The sequence below is a fragment of the Coenobita brevimanus genome, chromosome 51 (assembly GCF_032717465.1).
Source record: "Coenobita brevimanus isolate Jiangsu-jjx chromosome 51, ASM3271746v2, whole genome shotgun sequence".
NCBI lineage: Eukaryota > Metazoa > Arthropoda > Malacostraca > Decapoda > Coenobitidae > Coenobita > Coenobita brevimanus.
The window spans coordinates 42,666,284-42,686,273 of record NC_137004.1 but is presented as its reverse complement, the minus strand read 5'-3'; the positions used below and the strand labels follow the sequence as shown (position 1 = coordinate 42,686,273).

Below are 19,990 nucleotides of genomic sequence, written 5' to 3'. Positions count from 1 at the left end.
AATTCCCGCCACGACTGAGGCAGCGACTGGGAGCGAATGTTCAGGAGCATCGTAGGAGCGAGTAAAAGGCGGTGAAGGAGGCAGGGGCGACGCTAGGGAGAGGTGTCAGCACTATCATGACCACGTCCACCCTGCTGACCGGGGTGCTGTTGCTGTCTCACTCACTCACACTCACACAGGTCAGCACTGCCTTCTGCACCCCACCTGACTGACATATAACACCGTCGCATGTTATACTATATACACTGAAGCAGCCAGCTACTGACACCCAAAGTTGATTTGATACTACATTCGTAATATCTTACCAGTATAATCTCTGGGGGAAGAAGCCTGGGTAAAGTACATTGAGAGATAATCAAGAGATTACCCAAGTGAAGAGTTGGGACCAAACTGTATTAAGTTAGCATCCTGAAGATGTCTGTAAGCAGAAATTTAAAACATTAGCTTCCGAAGAAAGGTTGTATAGCTAAACGTTGAATAAATTTTGGTCCCTCCTCTGCACCTGTTGCTACTCTTCATGAGTGTCACAATTATGATGTTGGATGTACAGCACACGCGTAATATCTATAGTACCAACCATCAATAATCATGACCACACACACACACACACACTCACATAGGCTACACACACACACACCATTAACATGTACCACTTTTCGTCACAGGGCCATGTGTTCTGGAGCAACCTGTTCAGCGCGACATCTGGCGAGGGTGCCAAGCGGTGCGCCTGTTGTGAGTACCTCCACCTCAGCCACCTCCATCCCCATCTCAGCTCTCCTCACCCTCACTCTAGGCTACACGTCTATTTTAATTTGACCTAGGAAATTCCATTTCTGTCTTGAATGCCGAGCTGTAACAAGAGATTATCACTAAACTATGGTACTAGTCAAGAAGGGCTATGTTAAGGACGTACGAGTAGAGCCTAAGTAGTGTCTTATTCTGCCACCATACCACCCAGCCCCACTCCTTCCTATCCCCTCGCTAATCTCTGTTCACTTTAACCTGGCCTAAAATTGCCGTCTCTCCTTCTTAAAGGAACAATAATTGTGACAAGGGATTAACATTAAAATATAGTGCTAGTCAAGAAAAGTCATGGCAAGTCTGTAGAGCCGTGGCATTATCTTATTCAATCACAGAGCTGCAGGAAATAAGCCGCTAAAGGACGACAGTCTCCGCCAGGTTTAGACGGGCAGACTTTAGCACTCGCCCTTACTCACTCCTGCTTCACTTTCCATCAACCTGACTCGCTCCATCCCACTGTTATCCATCACTACATCCTCATCATAGCATCTCACAGTAGGGCCCAATCTAGAGTCATCCCAGTATTCCCCCCTGTCCTTAACGAGGGGTATGCACGATAATGTTTATGGAAGATATACATCTCACGTAAATTAAGCAAACATGAATCTCAGACCGCTTTTATCTAAGTTATACCAAACTCTTCAATAAAAAGGTCATGAATTATTAGAGACTGCTATTGGCTACTGTAGCCTATGATACTTATGTACGAAATAGAGAATGAGCTAAATGAATATACAAGTCATTCAGGCGTGGTGGATCAAGAGGAGGTAACTAGGAAAAGCAGTGTGACCCGAACGGACGCCATCACTAACCAGGAGCCACGGGAGGCAGGGTGGCCAAGCAGTGGCGTCTGTGGAGACTAGGGTAAGGCAAGGAGACATACATAACGCGGCTTTGTAAATAGCGCTCGTACACCACCTGTACTGTACATAGGGTATTGTACGTAAGGAAGTGTAGATTGCGGGTTTCTAGGAAAAAGGTAATAGTTTACAAGTCTCTGAGTTACCGGATGTTGTTGTTGCCTGGACAATATAAATCACTGTCCAAAATGGTTTTGTGAATGCGTGCCACACAAACGTCTCAGAAGAGCTGAGACATATTCGCCATTAAAGTCACTTAGCGCTTAAAGTAAAGCGTGCAGAGCTAGCTTTTTTTTTTTTTTTTTTTTTTTTTTTTTTTTTTAACACAAACTGAATATTCTTGACCCCTATGGATTTGTCATGCTCCTTATTTCCATCAAATTTAGTCTTGCATTATTAGCTGTCATGTGAACAACAACGCCTGCACCATAAAAAAGATGACACGTATGTATAGAACTACAGAATAAACACAAATGACTTCCTGTATATATATATATATATATATATATATATATATATATATATATATATATATATATATATATCGGAAATTGGAGATTAGTACCTTTTTCAGAAGTATCAGTATCATCATGTATAAAATGTTTGCAATATAATTCCTACCCATCCTCATCTGTGTATGGTCGTGAGCTAAGTTCCCGATCGGAAGGCGAAATGAATCTGGGAGTGTCTCTGCACAAACGCTTACATCTTGGAAATGCACAAAAGAACACAGTCCAACAAATCATACAGTTCGAATGGAAACCATCTCTAAGTAAGCTGCTGTGCAGAAACAATCCTGGATTAACCTTGCCGTCCGACCAGGGTAGAACAGAAGCCATGCACCACGATTGTTTGTACAGTACATACCACTGTTTAAAGGTGCCTTGTGTCCTAGTGCTGGTAGAACCTGTGCTGCAGCTTGCAAGGAACAAGACCACTGCATGTGAACTCTTATCAATTTCTCTGTGTAGTTCGGCTTCTCCTGATGACAACTTGAGATATCTGGTATGTTCTCTGTAAAAATTTCATGCACGTCACAACCACACGGGGCTGTCTCCTGTATATTTTCTTTTTTCGTTTCAAGAAATTCGTGTCACTGGACCTGAACAGGAGCTTCGCTTCCTTCATCTTGACTTTGTTCAAAACTCTATGTAGTTTAGTGCACAAGGTGAGGGGCAAGGTAAGTTCATTGACCGATAGCGCAGCAGTTTCTAAGCCCGTGTCTAACCATTCTGAGAGACTTACGCCTGAGTCCTGATGATGAGCAGCTATTTATAGTTAATAATTACGTCCCTGGTGAAGTACAGTACCACTGCATATCTGTGAACGATATATATATATATATATATATATATATATATATATATATATATATATATATATTTAATACCATCTTTTAATCACCAGCATAAAATGGCATTTGATATATGTAGAATTTTGCTCACGCTGGACTGCATCAGCAGCATTCCAGAAAATAATATAAATCTAGAATTCCCCCAAACGGGATCTTGACCTATATATTCGAACCTGACTTACTGTAGGCATGACTCTATCAACCAGTCTCCAAAACTGAGGTTCATAGGCAATCAAATCTTACAGCCTGAGTAGATGGACAAACACACAGACGGACAGATTGACGCGACAAAAAAAAGATTACTAAGCCGCTACGCGGGTGGTGATTATTTATTTCATCCTTAATTCAGAACCAGTGCTAAGTCTCTCTAATGTGCAAGAAATATTGACTGAAAGGTCAGGTGTTATCTAGTATAGTAGTATTTCACACTAAATCACATCCACAGATTGACTAGAGAACAAAATGCACACACACACACACAAAAAAAAAAGCAAATGTGTTCTCTGTACTCTGCAATAAAACTGTCGTCAGGGATATTTTTAAAACTCTTGATATTAAGGATGTATAAATCGCAGTCTTCCCTTTACTAGGAATGGTCTTTGTGTAAATTCCCCTGTTACACTGCCAAAACCAGTTAGCCACTACCTGACGCCCCCAGCGTGTGGCCTGTCCAACCGACGATCGCGTGTGGTGGGGGGCAGCTTCGCGGAGTTCAACGAGTACCCGTGGCAAGTGACGCTCATGTACAAGGGCCACTTCTACTGCGGCGGTACCCTTATTAGTGACAGATACGTCCTCACGGCCGCTCACTGCATCATGGGGTGAGGCTCACACACACACACACACACACACACACACACACACAGATCAAGGAGAGTGAAATAGTATGATAGAAATAAGAGATCTTGAAGGCAGGACACAACGGAAGCGCATCAGCGAAATTGTTGGTAAAAGAACAGTACATAGTTTAGATAACGGAGATTAAGACGACCGAGTGGGGATGGGGGACAAGGACAAATCACTGGAAATATCTAGGGGAATGGTGAGGGGAAGGTAGTTTTGCTGTTGACATCAATTAGTATGTAGCCACAACGATATGAGACTTTGGTGACCTTTAGTGGTAAGTTAAACAAAACACAAGGCAAGAATTCAAGGATCCAACAACTGACAAATGTATATGGTATAAGCCTGTAGATACTTGGGTATATAAGAATATCTCTTATGGCACGATTTCCAAAAGTTGTGAGGGTGACGAGTCCTCAGCATAATAAGATGAAGACAGTGATGATGATACCAACGATATTGATGATGATTATGATGATACCAGTGGTCTGAAGTAATTATGATTATGATGATACCAGTGGTCTGAAGTAATTATGATCATGATGATATCAGTGGTGTGAAGTAATTATTAAGTGTGTTAACCCCCAGGGTAAGCGTGCACAACCTACGCGTGACGGTGGGCGAACACATCCGCAGCTTCCCCATCGAGACCCCCAGCCAGGAATACCAGGTGGTGTACTCCGTCTTCCACCCACACTTCAACCGAACCACCTACAACAATGACATCGGCCTATTGAAGCTGGGACAAAAGGTGGAGTATATGTGGTACTCCCGCCCTGCCTGCCTCCCCATGCCCAGTGAGTTTAAAGGATCCAGTTTCGTTGGAGATAGCGCATTTTCCTTAGTGATTTACTTGGCAGTTTAACACCTCGGTATCTCCTTGTACGTTACTGATGCAAGCTGTGTCAGTACTAAAACAATATAAATGTACTAGTGAGTGTTATGTCTAATATGCAAAATAAATACTTAAGCTCGAGGTTTTACGCGGCACACATCCACATCACACCCAGCCTGCTTACAGCGTCACCTTTATGACTGGTAGCTACATTTACGTGAAACTGTTTCAAGAAAAAGGGAACTCCCCCCCCCCTCCCTCAACACCAAAAATATTTCTTTACTTTATATTTACAGCACTTACCGGTGACACTATGCAACAGAACACCGAGTTTGTGCACGGAAGTATATACTGGCAATAAAGTTACTGGAATAGCCAGAGCTGGAATAACTAAGACCTTCATTTGTTCTACTGAAAACTGCATATTATGCAAATGCATAACTCTGACTGAAATCTAGAATTACTTTGAGATTATAATGTAGCTCCAAGATTATTTTACTGACAACTGGTTGGGATGCAATAATCTGTAGAGACTACATTATGATATCTACCGAGAGCACCCACATACATCACCAGACAAACAGTGGAAAACGCCTGCACAAGTCAGGAAGGACATGGTCTACGGGAAGAATCACTACTCTCTTTTCCTCATCCTCGCTGCATATTTGAGTCTAAGTGACCACAAGGATGTTGATCGCAAAGTCTGATGGTGAATCTATGTGCGAATCGTGTGGTTCTGAGTGCGATCCGGGTCGGCACACTGACCCATATACAGGGAGTGTCGCCGCAACACTTTCACTGGGTAATGTAGAGCACTTCCCGCGGGAGCCTTGACGGAGGCTCCCCACGGAATTTGTTACGCTGCTGCCTTGTTGTACACCACTGTGAAATCATTGTTATCTGCTACTGTATATGACGAGGTGTATTTTACGCTACTTTAATGCTATCAAAAACATAATGAACATTGTTATAGCTAAAGTTACAAGCACATTGTATGATGAATTTACTTCTCCTCCACTGATGATTTTATGCATACTGTTGAAGACATTTCACAGTAAAAGGGGCTAGGTACAATTTCTGTTAACACAAGTACGATGACTATTTTGCTTGCGCCGCATGACGTTAGGCAACGCAGGCAATTCATGTTGTTGTTGTCTGTGGAAATTCTTAAGTAAAGTTTCACTGCACTTGTAATGCTAGGTGTTTTAGGGTCGGCTTCCCGTCCCTCCAACGCCTAGTGTGTAGAATTGTTTAATCTCATCCACCTGGTAAAGCAACCAACCAGAATACCTAATAATCCTGACCATAATGCCCATCTCTTGGATTTATTCATGACAAATAATCCAGATCAATACAGGATAGAGGTACTGTCACCACTTGCATCCTCTGACCACAATCCCATCAAAGTCTCATTAGTTAACCCCCCCCCCACCTCCCCGTTCTGAATCTGTTAGGGTGACCCGATAGCACTTTGATAGGACAAACTGGGATGGATTTAGAAATTATCTTGCGACATTCCATGGCAGTCTTTCTTCTCTAGTGATCCCAATTCTGCCCAGTCCCACATTTGCGACTTAATACTAGCTGGTATGGATTTATTCATACCAAGTCAACAGTTCACTAAAAGATCGAACTCTCCAAAATGGTTTGATAGCAACTGTGCCAGAGCAACAGCCCAAGTCATTAGCATATAACTCTTACTTAAATTCAAAAACATCTGAATCACTCCCTCAATTTAAAATTGCTAGAAATCATGCAAAAGCTGTATTAAATCTATCTAAATCAAACTTTCTTCAAAAGCAAGCACCAAAACTACTTAACAATCCAAATGACAATACTGTAGAATATTCTGGTCAACTCTTCTTTCAACAATAACTTCAACAAGTCATCTTCCATTCCCCCACTAAAAACTTCAAATGGCAACATTACAAATGACCCGCGTGTGAAAGCGGATATTTTTGCCAGTACCATCCACATACTTGATGTAGTGCTGGTCTCGGATGTCTGTCCTTTCCTCTCCTCCATCCTTCTTTCCATCCATCCTCTTCTGTCTTTCTTTCCTTCATTCTTTCCTCTTTCTTCTGCCTGCGGGTGACTTTACACTCCCTCTTGTGTCTTTCTTTCCTTCATTCTTTCCTCTTCCTTCTGCCTGTGGGTGACTCTACACTGAGTGACAAGACAAATGGTTTCCTGTACACCAGGAAACCATTTACTACGCTGGGTGGTAACCATAAAAACCAAATTTGGCTGCTGGTGGTTTAGTGGGTAATAAATGTGCTCCAATAGGATTAAGCCGGTGAAGGTTTATATCCAAGGTGTGGTTGGGGTTTATTGCTCACGTTATGCCACTCAGGGATGAGTGAGGCTGGTCACTGTCATCTTAAATGCCAGGACCAACTTTCCTACCCCGGGCTCCTACGCTCCTCATGGGGCAACGTAGGATTAGATGATGGATGGATGGATGGACATTTACCAGAAACTCTACCAGCCAGAATGTCCCAGTACTAGAACTTGACTCTCCCGAAATTGCCCCACTTAAAATACAGACAAGATACGTAAATTCCATCCTAGACAATTTACCCACCAACAAAGCGCCAGGCCCAGATGGAATTCCGCCAATTGTTTTGAAAAAGTGTTTCCCTGAACTTGCCTCTGTCACGGCCGTCTTGATATACAGGCCTGAGGAGAGACTGATGACGTCACAGGCGGTGGCCACAAATTCCCTCTGCCTTTGCCCCTCTCATGCGTACACATTTAATATTTGCTTACTTACGTATGGCCATTATTATTTATGTTTGATTATTAGTGGTAATACTAATATTAATTATTTATTATGATAAACATTAAAAATTACTGTTCCCGAACTTAAGGCCTAAAACACTGTAATAAATAGATGTGTTCAGATGCAAATTTTATAAGATACTAGGATACCTGTCTGTGTAAAGATTATTTATCACTGTACAAACTGAAAATAACTGTTTTACTTGCACGGTAAAATAATACACACAAATCCGGGTTGACAACAACGTCGGTGGCCCACCTTTTGTCCACCTGGATTTTGAATAAAACCCACTTGAATAAACCCAATATTATGTCCACTGTACTGTTTTTAATGCATCTATTAACATAAAATCTGCAAGAATTCCCTGGGAATTTGAAAAATAAGGTATAAATAACCTACACACAGGTGAAAAACTCAATTGCTGAAGAAAGCAGAAACAGTACACCAAAGGAAGAAAATATAGACACTACAGTATATGTATATAATCAACCAATACTGTATAGGTTAAGCTTCTGACTACAATTGCATTGCATCGCATACATAATGTGCCTTTTTTTCTCAGGCTAGGTATAGGTAAATATAGCTATATATATAATTATATAGGCATATTGCTATATAACTCTATTGCAATCATCGGTAATGTTTTTTTTTTCTCTCCTCTCCTTGTTAGGTAAGGTCAGATTAGTTTATTATCCATCAAATAGCTTCTACCATACAACTGCAACAACTTTACCTAACCGTAATGGGGACTAAATTAATTTTATACAAAATTATGGGTATTAGTTTGGAGACTTGACCAACAGCAATTTTACCGGACTGATACTTGTAATTTAAATAACACGTTTCTTGTATCATATTTTCATTTCTATTTATGCTCTAACCGGCGCAAATCTCTTTTTAAGTCCCTCTCTTCAAACTGTAGGAAACATGAGTATCAATAAAACAGACCCCGGCGTGGCTAAAATTCATATTTAGCTAAGAGTTCATCATTTAGGCATAAGATTTAGACAATGGCATACATTTGCCTTTGGGCAGACCCATACACATTTCTTCTTGGCATAGGCTAGGCCTATGAACATTTTTCCTGGCCTGGGCTTGGCCTATGCACATTTTTCTTGGCATGGGCTAGGCCTATGCACATTTTTCTTGGCATGGGCTAGGCCTATACGTTTCTTCCTGCCTATACAAGGCCTATAAATGTTTTTGGTTGGCCTGGGCTGGGCTTATAAAGGTTTCTTTTTATCCTTGGCTAGGTCTATACTTGTCGGTTGATATCCTTGTTACCTAGATATTTCAATGAATACAGAGAATTAAAAGAATACTTCAAACTACCACTGAGTAGCCTAGGTTATTTTGCATGGAATGAAGGCATCAGTAACCAAATTAACATCTCAATACGATTGTGATCCACCAAAATATATTATGCACAGTTAATAAAGAACACTGAGAAACTTAGGCCGTGTTGTAATTTCGTTGCCTGACGTATTTACGAAAACTACTTTACTGTAACCTAGATGATATCCACTGTCGACAGTCTGATACCTCTAATTTCTCATTTAAAATGTTTTCAGTAATAGCAGTGATGCTTTTCATGCATTCTAGTATGGCTATACATATTTATTAATATGTGTATGGCTTACCGTGAACGAAATCCAGATGGGAGAGAGGAAAAAATTGAAATAAGTGGGCGAATTGTTGGCGCGCCTCACTGTTTATAGCGTGGCGGGCGGGCTGGCGGAATAATACAATGGCCACCGATTGTGACGTCACAGTCAGATATTGGCGGGAGACCCGGGCCCGTTCAAATCAAGACGGCCTTGCCTCTGTCCTAGCTAAATTATTCAGACTATGCCTACGTACTTCTTTATTCCCAAATTCATGGAAAGAAGCCAATATCCACCCAATTCCGAAGAAAGGAAGTTCCTCTGACCCCTCTGTGGGTTATTATTTGGCAGCGTATTCACTGTGATGGACCCGTATTTCATTGCATTCCCACATTCACTGTTTCACTGTTACTCTTTTATATTGTCACTGATGCTTTCCTCACTGACTTCCTTTATACTGCTAATGCACTGTTCTGCCTTTATTTCACTGTCACAGACACTGTGCTTTCACTGTCACTCCTTTCGGGTCTGGACGTCGTGGCGGTCACATACAAGGGCAGCGGAGGCGACTCAGCCTCACTACTGACGAGGCTGGGTTCCACCAGGGGCCTCAGTGTTCAGGGGCCATGGGATCACGCATAGGGGCATCCTCTCTCATCCAGGGCTGCTGATGGCGAAGGGTCCCGCGCTTTCGGGGCTTGGGGTGGGAATCTGGCCCTCAGGGCTGGGGCCAAATAGCTGCCTGAACTTCTCGCTCAGGCGACTGATGTAGGACAAAGATATCCGGGGTCTGGGTGTAGGGAGGTCCCACCCAGGGGTCCTGGGGGCAGTCTGGAGGTCCCGAGGGCTGCGGTCCCCAGTGTGCGAAGACGCCACCAGGAGGGGGCTGCGGCGTCGGCCTACGTCGGGGTCTGTCAGGCGAGTCCTCTCAGGATCCGGCTGCAAGGAGAAGAGCCCAGTGGGAGTCACGCGGCCTCTCCAGTACTCCTCCAGGCCTGGGGCTCCCTCTGGGTCGTAGGTTGATGAACGGGAGTCAGGACCTGATGGAGGAGCGGCTACCGGCCGTCTCCTGCCATAGGGCCCGGCTACTGGCCGTGGCCTGGGGGAGAAGCGGCTACAGGCTGACTCAGGGGCACCTTCAGAGTGGCTACAGGTCGTCTCCTGACGAAGATGGGAGAGGCTACCAGCAGTCTCCTGGTTCCCTTGGGAGCGGCTACAGGCCATCTCCTGTAGGAGGGTCGAGCAGCTACAGGCCGTCTCTCGAGGGGCACCTTCAGAGCGGCTACCGGCCGTCTCCTGACGAAGGCGGGAGCGGCTACAGGCCGTCTCCTGTTTGCCTCTGGAGCGGCTGCAGGCCATCTCCTGTAGGAGGGTCGAGCGGCTACAGGCCGTCTCGTTAGGGCTGTCTCCTGACGAAGGCGGGAGCGGCTACAGGCCATCCCCTGTTTGCCTCCATAGCGGCTGCAGGCTGTCTCCTGTAGGAGGGTTGAGCGGCTACCAGCTATCTCAGGGGTGCTGACTGAAGCTGGAGTAACAGCTCCACCCCGTGGTTGTTGGTGATCGGCTCGCCCAGAAGGTAGTCTTGTATTCCTGCTATGGTGGCGAAGGCAAACTCCGGGTCATAGGGGCGCACGGCCCAGGCGGATTTATGTCCTTGTCGCCAGGAGTCCAGGTGTGCTGTATATGCTCCTCAGTGAGCTTCTTCTGGGGGTGTTGGGTTGCCCTCCATGATATTATACTGCATTTTAGCACTAAAACCATTTATTCTACACAACACGTTTTTGTAGGGTGGACCCTTGTGGATCCTTCCGACTCCCCCCACCCACACACACAAACAATCCCGGTTCATTCCACCCACTTCTTTATCCCTCACGTTCATTTCTTTACCTCCCTGACAATTATATTTTTGGCAGGTACTTTGAAATGCATCTTTACTGTACTCAGATCACCAATTCTACACCACCCATTTTCATAGGGAAGTGAGCATGAAAGTGAAAAAGTTGCTGCATGACAATATTGTGATATCAACTCTAATGTATGGAAGAGAAGCTTGGACCTTGTTAGAAGGACAGAAGTCAAGAGTGAGAGCAGTGTAAATGAGTTATTTGAGAGGAGCATGTGCAGTCACATGGAAAGATAGGCTGACAAATGAGGAAGTGAAGGAGCATTGTGGTGTGGTTGTGGATGTGATGGGAAGCATTAGGAGAAACACACTGAGGCGGTTTGGCCATGTGGAGAGGATGGAGAGTGAGAGACTGACAAGGAGACTGTATGTGAGTGAGGTGAAGGGGGGGAGAGGGTAGGGGAGGCCAAGGATGAGATGATGGGATGGAGTGGAGAGGTATATGAGAGAGGGAGGTGTGAGCTGGAAGCAGGTCTATGAAATGGCAGGGGACAGGGCGACATGGAAGCGATTTGTTTGTAGCCATCCCTTACAGGATTGGGGCGTCTGGCAATAGACAGATAGATAATATGGCTCAATGCTGTTGCTCATGCAGTATTATACTTTACAAAATCTGAATAAACATAAATTATGAAAGTTTCAGCTTTCATTACATGTATTATTTACAGTTTCAGCTTTCATTACATGTATTATTTACACTAACAACATGAAGCTGTCTTTGGGATTGGAAACCACTCTATAATCCTACTCGTACTGATACCCACCCACTCATGTACACACATTGCAACTCCAGCAACAGGCTGATATGCTTAATCTCCTCCCATTAAGATTTTAGCCAATGGGAGGCATCAAAACTTGTGACAGTACTCCCTTATGCTCTTCCCACGAACACATGGGATGTGCCAGTAACTATTATAATCTCATCCCTTAACCCGTACCATGCTGGGCAAAAAAAAAAAAAAAAAAAAAAAAAAATCCCTCTACGCCGGCCGATTTTGGATTTATTTTTTTCTCACTAAATGGGCTCAATACATCAATGCAGGATCCCTAGCACTAATAAAAGTAATCACTGAAGCCAGAAAACTGGTTGAATCAAGTCAGGTTGGTGCCACTCTGCCTCTGGAATCTTTGAGGTCACTGAGAGATCAGAGTGGCTGTGAGCTTGTGAACAGAGTTTGGATTTTTTTCTCTCTAAATGGGCTGAGTACATCATTATAAGATCCCTGGCACTGAAAAAAAATAATCACCAAAGCCAGAAAGTTGGTTGAATTAAGTCACGTTGGTGCTACTCTACCTCTGAAATCTTCAAGGCTACGGAGAAAGCCCAGCGTCTGTGAGCTTGTGAACCAATTTTGGATTTTTTTTGTGGATAAACAGGCTCAATACATCAATATAAGATCCCTGGCACTAATAAATGTAATCACCAAAGCCAGAGTGAAGGTCGAATCGAGTCAGGTTGGTGCAACTCGACCTCTGAAATCTTCAAGGTTACAGACAGAGCAGAGCAGCTATGAGCCTGTGATGACTCAGTCACCTCCTGCACTCATAAATCAGTGTTGTAAACATAGCAGAAAAATGTCTGAAGTTAGCAAGATACGATATTACTTTCCACTTTACTTCGGTTTCTTGCAATGACTTCTCAATGCTATAGGACGTAGACCTACATTACTGGTGTTTTTGAAGGGGACATAGATCTACATCACTAGAACGGTATGGGTTATTTCCTACAACTCTGATCAGCCAACAGGGGGCACCATCCCTCCCTTAAGCTCCATCACCAAAATGATTAAGTTCCTAAACACAAACTGAGACAGACACAGCAACTTTAATACTGTATATGGAAGTGTTCATACACTGTACTGTACAATTTCCAAGTACTGTACTGCAATACCACTAAACCCTACTCAATGTGTTCCAGATACAGATTATGTGGGAGAGCTCGGAATAGTGACTGGGTGGGGACGAGTGGGTGAGAAAGGGAACCCCACAGACACCCTGAAAGAGGCCCTAGTTCCTATCTTCTCCAACAAAGTGTGTCGGGCCCTACGCTACCTCCCGTACGAAATAACTGACAATATGTTCTGTGCAGGTTACATCAATGGTGGCACAGATTCTTGCCATGTAAGTTGCTTCCAGAGGTTGCATGATTATAATCATATGATTATAATAATACATGTAAGTATTTTAATTAACCATAATATCTCCTTGCAATTATTACAATGCTGAAGTATTATACTGTATATGATGAGGTGGAGGGATGGAGTTGAGAGGTATATGAGGGAGAGGGGAGTGAGTTGGAGGAGGGTAGTCAAATGGTGGGTGACAGAGCAACTTGGAGGAGTTTTGTCTGCAGCCACCCTTTGCGGGATTAGGGCGTCGGGCTATAGACTGATGGATAGATAGATCTGGGATTAGGTTATAGAGTGTGACCTCAGAGATAAGGGGCTGAACTGGGAGGCTGCCAGAGATCAAACAGCATGGACAGCTGCCACTAAGTGACCAAGACCAATGCGTGCAAGCATGTTGAAGCCTTTATAAACAATGCAAGACAATATGATACATTTCTTGTCTGTAGTTTCGATGCAAAATGCAGTAAACTCTCAATTATCTGTCATCGCAATAACAGTCTCAACGCAATATCCAGTGCTTTTTGCTTGGCTCTATTAAAGCAATATCCGGTGGAATTTGGCAATATCTGGTTCTGAAATGGGAAACAACCAGTGGCTCTATGCAATACCCAGCAGCAAGGTGTATCATCCGTTTCAGACGCAAGAGCCAACCAGTGTCCGGAAAAGCCCTGCAATGCACCAGCCAATCAGAATGCATTGCAAGAGCGACCCACAGGGCTTGCTGAGCCCACCATCACTCTCACATTCTCTCTCATGGATCTCATACAATGAAGACGCATAAATCCACTCTGTGCTTGTGACCATGTGTTGGCAAAACCCTAGTGCTGTGACTCCTTCCATGTCTTGCATGTTGTTGTTGCAAAGCTTGTAGCTTCTCAGTGGTTCATGTGCTAGTGATCTATTGTAATTCTGAAATTACTATACATGTATTTACTGCCACTAGACCACACAGGAATAAGTGCATTACTGTACTGTACTGCAAGATGCACAACTCTACCCTCCACCGATGCCAACACTAGGTGAGTATATAGTACACTATTTACTGTACTGTATCAATACTGTATTGTATTTTATGTTTAATTTTCATCTTTTACTCATGGGCAAGTTTTTAGGATAGAGGGTCGAGACAAATAGTATCACATTATCCAGCTCGACACCGAATGCTGAGCCAACATGAGGGTACTAGACAATATCTGGCATTCTGCAATAACTGGCGTGGGGGTTGGCTAAATTATGCTGGATAATTGAGAGTTTACTACAGTAAACATTTTAACCCATTCAGTATGATGGCATATTTAAATAACTATTGGATAATTAGGGATAGGGTTTTTTTTCAAGAACACTCCCCCAGTATCCCTGCTTGTCGTAAAAGGCGACTAAAAGGGTTGGCGGAGGGTTAGTGCCCCTCCCCGGAAAACAACTAACTAAAAAAACAAACAAGAAGCCTCGGACAAGGACTGACCAAACGATGACGACCCAGGACCGGACAAAGGACTTGGTAATGGCTACGTGGAATGTAAGAGGAGCGAATGATGAGGTGAAAGAGAGAGAGATTGTCCAGGTGCTTGAGGGTGCAAAAGTGGATGTATGTGGAATGACTGAAACAAAATGGAGAGGAGAAAGTGTGAGAGAATGGGAGTATGAATGGGGTATATGTGCAGGAGTAGGTGAGAATGAGAGGGCAAAGGAAAGAGTATGTATAGTTGTAAGTAAAAGATGGAAGAGGAGCATAAGACAGTATGGATCAGTTGGGTCAAGGATTGTGTGGGTAAAGTTGAAAGATGGAATACAAATGTGGGCGATTGTGTGTGTGTATGCACCAATGCAAGATCGTGCTAGCAGAGTGAGAGAAGAGTTCTGGACAAATGTGGAAGTGTGCATGGAAAAGTTTGGAAGGAATGAGAGAGTGTTTTTGATCAGAGATATGAATGGTAAAGTTGGGAATGTGAAGGTGGATGGAATAGTTGGTGAGTGGCATGTGCAAGCTGCGATTGATGAGAATGGCAGTGCGTTAGTGGACATTTGTGCTGGGAGGGGGTTGGTGATAGCCAATACCCTCTTCAGGCATAAAATGATCAACAGGTATACATGGCGAGTGATGAGAAGGGTGGGTGGTGAACTGAATGAAAGGAAGGCAATGACTGATTATGTGTGTGTGGATGAAAGGATGCGAAGATGTGTAATGGATGCAAGAGCTTATAGAAGTTGGGGGAATGGACTTTCTGACCACTACTTGGTGGTGACCAGAATTAGGATACAAGTAAGATGGAGGAATAGAAGAAGGGAAAGACGAGAGGAAGGAGTAGTTGCAAGGAGAGTGGAAAGGTTACAAGAGGATGAGAAAAAGGCAGAGTATAAGAGAGAAGTGAAGGAACGATTGGGCAAATATGAATTGGAGCAGATGGGGGGCATGGAAGGTGTGTGCAGGATATTTACAGAAGAAATATGTGCAGCATGTGATGTGGTGTGTGGGAGGAAGAGAAGACGGAGGGGGGTGCAAGGAACAGCGTGGTGGACTGAAGAGGTGAGACAGGTTGTGACACAAAAGAAGAAAGCATACAATGAATGGATGAGAAATAGGGGCGTGGAAGAAGTTGAGAGGCGGAAGAGAGAGTTATATGTAGAAAGAAAGAGAGAGGTGAAAAGATTAGTAAGAGAGAGTAAGAAGAGAGTGGATGAGGAATTTGGAAGGAATTTGAGTGTAAAGTGGAGGGACTGTAAGAAGATGTTCTGGAAAGAGGTGAAGAAAGTAAGACAGGGTGGAAGTGAGGTTAGTAGGGGAGTGAAAGATAAGAATGGTAGATTACTAGTGGAGAAGGGAGAAAAAGTGAGCAGATGGAAAGAACACTTTAAGGAATTGTTGAACATACAGGATGGAAGTAATGCGAGTATAAGTGGCTGGGGAATGGCTGGGAGAAGGAGGGAGGTGAGAAGACAGGAAGAAATCAGTAGGATAGAAGCTGTGGAAACAATGAAGAAAGTTAAATTGGGGAAAGCCCCAGGAATTGATGGAGTGTGTGGTGAAATGCTGAAGCATGGGGGAGAGATAGTAGTAGAATGGATGTGGAAGATGTGCAGATTGGCCTGGGAGGAAGGTAGAGTCCCGGAGGATTGGAAGTCAGGTATAATTATTCCTTTGTACAAAGGAAAAGGGGAAAAGAAGTGTGTGGTAATCATAGGGGCATTTGTCTTCTTAGTATAATAGGAAAAGTGTATGGTAGGATACTTACTGACAGAGTTAGAGAAAGAACAGAGGAATTAGTTGGAGAAGAACAGGGACATTTTAGGAAGGGAAGAGGTTGTGTAGATCAGATATTCATTCTTAGATCTTTAGTCGAAAAGTTTCTAGAGAAGGGAAAGAAGTTGTATGCAGCTTTCATGGATTTGGAGAAAGCATCTGACAGGGCGGATAGACAAGGATTGTGGAAAGTATTAAGAATATATGGAGTAGATGGAAAGTTGTTGAATGCTGTGAAGAGTATGTATGATGGTGCTAAGGCTGCAGTGCGTGTGGATGGTGAACTAAGTGAATTTTTCTCTTTGGAGGTTGAGTTGAAACAGGGATGTGTCATGTCTCCATGGTTGTTCAATCTGTTCATGGATGGGGTAATAAAAGAGGTACACGGTAGGGTAGTGGATGTTGGAGTGGTCCTGGTGAGAGAGGATAGTGTTTGGAAACTCCCTGTATTGTTGTTTGCAGATGATACTGTGTTGTTGAGTGAAGACGAAGGGGAGCTGCAAGGCTTGGTGGATGAGTTTGGGAGAGTGTGCAAGAAACGGAATCTAAAGGTGAATGTAGGGAAGAGTAAAGTGATGGTATTTGAGAGAGGTGAAGTCGGTGAATGTACAGCGAGGTTGGATGGTGAGGAATTGGAAAATGTGAGTACGTTTAAGCACTTGGGTAGTGTGATGAGTAAGGATGGAGGTTTGGAGGGTGAAGTGCTTGAAAGGGTACAGCAGGGAAGAAAGGTTGCTGGTTCTTTGAAACCAGTGATAAGAAACAGGGAAGTGAGCATGGAACTGAAAAAGTTACTACATGACAGTATTGTGACACCAACTCTAATGTATGGAAGTGAAGCTTGGACATTGTTGGAAGGACACAAGTCAAGAGTGAGAGCAGTGAAAATGAGTTATTTAAGAGGAGCCTGTGGAGTCACATGGAGAGACAGGCTGACAAATGAAGATATAAAGGAGCGTTGTGGTGTGGATGTGGATGTGATAGGAAGCATTAGGATTAATACACTGAGGTGGTTTGGCCATGTGGAGAGGATGGAGGGTGAAAGACTGACGAAGAGAGTGAATGTGAGTGAGGTGGAGGGGGGGAAGAGGGAAGGGGAGGCCGAGGATGAGATGGAGGGATGCGGTGGAGAGGTATATGAGAGAGGGGGGTGTGAGTTGGAAGCAGGGCAGTGAAATGGCGGGGGACAGGACGACGTGGAGGCAATTTGTTTGTGGCCACCCCAAACGGGATTGAGGCGTCTGGCAATAGACAGATAGATAGACTACGGTAAAATTTTTAACGCATTCAGAATGATGACATATTTAAAAATTATTTACTTTTGCTAACACCAGACAATCATATTCAGTTCATGGAAGACCTCTTTCAGTAACAGGGGTACATGAAGTTCCCTTCTAATCCTTACACTGATATGAGAAAAAAAAAAAAAGGATAACAAGATGATAATGTAAAATATATCACTGAATCAGTGACCTGTATGTTTATCATCAGGGGGACAGTGGTGGAGGGCTGCTGTGGCAGGGGTCAGATGGCAAGATGGACATAGTGGGTGAGTATATTGCTTAAACCCTTCAGTCCAATGATGTATTATTAATTTTATTCTCCCTGTCTCTAGATTATTTTACTTAGCTTAGGAGAGATTTTTCATGTTGGAATGGTTAAATTCAGCCTTCATTTACCTCTTCAGTATAAGAGGTTTCTCCTGCACTGAATAATATCATCTGGAGATAGCGGAATACAACAAAGTACATCACCAGAAGATGAAGGGGAACTGCAAGGCTTGTTGAATGAGTTTGGGTGAGTGTATAAGAAACGGAATCTAAAGGTGAATGCAGGGAAGAGTAAAGTTGTGGTCTTCGAGAGAAATGAAGTCACTGAAAGTACAGTGAGGTTGGATGATGAGGAAATGGTAAATGTGAGTGCATTTAAGTACTTGGGTAGTGCAATGGTTAAGGATGGAAGTTTGGAAGATGAAGCGCTTGAAAGGCTGTAACAAGGAAGAATGGTTGCTGGTTCTTTGAAAGCAGTGATAAGAAAGCGGGAAGTGAGCATGGCAGTATGAAAGTCGCTGTATGATAGTGCTGTATTGTGATATCAACTATAACATATGTAAGTGAAGCTTGAACCTTGTTGGAAAGACTCAATTCAAGAGTGAGAGCAGTAGAGATGCATTATTTGAGAGGAGTATATGGAGTCACATGGAAAGACAGACTGACAAATGAAGGAACATTATGGTATGAATGTGGATGTGTACACTGAGATAGTTTGGCCATGCAGAGAGGATGGAAAGTGAGAGACTAGCAAGGAGAGTGTATATGAGTGAGGTGAAGGGGGGGAGAGGGCAGAGGAGGCTGAGGATGAGATGGAGGGATGGAGTGGAGAGGTATGTGAGAGAAGGGGGTGTGAGCTAAGAGGAGGGCAGTGAAATGACAGGTGACAGGGTGACATGGAGGTGATTTGTCTGTGGCCACCCCTTGCAGGATTAAGGGGTCTAGCAATAAATAGATTGATGGATAGATATCACCAGAATGAAAGGGTTAACAACCTGTACTTCTGTTGTTGGTGCTATGACAGCTCACTGATTACCATGTCAATGTGCCTGAAACTTTTCCATGGTATACATTTAAAGTGGGTGCTCAATATACACTTACATACTCTGTTATTCACCTTTTTTCAGTTTATACTGATGATGTACACACACTGACAGATACAGGTATATCCAATGTAGGACAACTTTCACATGTTTCCCTGAACTACCGAGACCACTTACTGATTCTTCTTTGATTAGGATGGAGAAGAGTTAATTCAGACTGTCACTCTCCTCCAGATCACATGTGAACTTACTCAAACAAATAAGTCCTAAATTTATCTGTACTAAGATCACACCAGTAAGCTATACTTCTAACAGTCCATCCAATTCTTTTAACAATGACTTAAGTTTTTAACATACCATTACAGCATTTACTGCAGGAGGTAACTGCTTGAAGAGTACCAAATGCTACTAGTTTTCACCAAATGAGATGCTATATGTACAGGTGTCGTATCCTGGGGCCAAGGATGTGGGCGGCCTGGCTACCCTGGCGTCTACACACGAGTTACAAATTACTTGTCATGGATTGAGGAGCACACACGGGACAGCTGCTACTGTGGCCGCAGGAGAGGCAGACTCTGACCATCCATGTTTATTCGAGAAGCAGAAACTACCCCAGGAACCAACAGATTCAAATACATCTACAAGCAGATCATATACAACATAACTTCATCATAAGCAACTTTTTAAATGTTTTTGCAATCAAGTCCATCAAGAGTTGCAGAAAATTTGGCTAATAAAGTTCCACTGTTACTTATAAAGATGCTCTGGCAGTTCCCCCAGTTAACTGAATAATTTATATGGATAAAAGCTGCGTTATTTTAAAACATCTCTGACATACAACAAGGACGGCCTGTACAACCATAAAAAAAAACTGTACAATACATAATATATCCTCGTTATCATCCCTAGTCACATGCTATTTTTTTCACAGTATTTAATACAGTACAATGAATATGGTAATACAAATATTCATGAGAACATTGTCAATATATTCTCATACCATATACTGTACATGCTATATTATTTCTCCCTGCCTATGGAGTACATG

The 19,990-nt window shown here is 43.3% G+C and overlaps 1 protein-coding gene across 1 annotated transcript; it reads left to right on the top strand.

The window, feature by feature from the left end:
• The first annotated feature begins 644 nt into the window (after positions 1-644).
• LOC145400236 (trypsin-1-like) lies at positions 645-19,521 on the top strand. The gene is made up of 6 exons (XM_080272750.1): positions 645-732; positions 3,674-3,836; positions 4,447-4,655; positions 12,901-13,103; positions 17,841-17,898; positions 19,385-19,521. The coding sequence occupies exons 1-6, from the start codon at positions 645-647 to the stop codon at positions 19,519-19,521; spliced, it is 858 nt and encodes a 285-aa protein (XP_080128876.1).
• Positions 19,522-19,990: the final 469 nt, after the last annotated feature.

Bases quoted from the DNA above. Each gene is read 5' to 3' on its own strand.
- LOC145400236 (XM_080272750.1), top strand. From the start codon at position 645: ATGTACCACTTTTCGTCACAGGGCCATGTGTTCTGGAGCAACCTGTTC. The intron at 13,104-17,840 runs GTAAGTTGCTTC...GTTTATCATCAG, and splicing joins GTGGCACAGATTCTTGCCAT to GGGGACAGTGGTGGAGGGCT. The intron at 17,899-19,384 runs GTGAGTATATTG...CTATATGTACAG, and splicing joins TGGCAAGATGGACATAGTGG to GTGTCGTATCCTGGGGCCAA.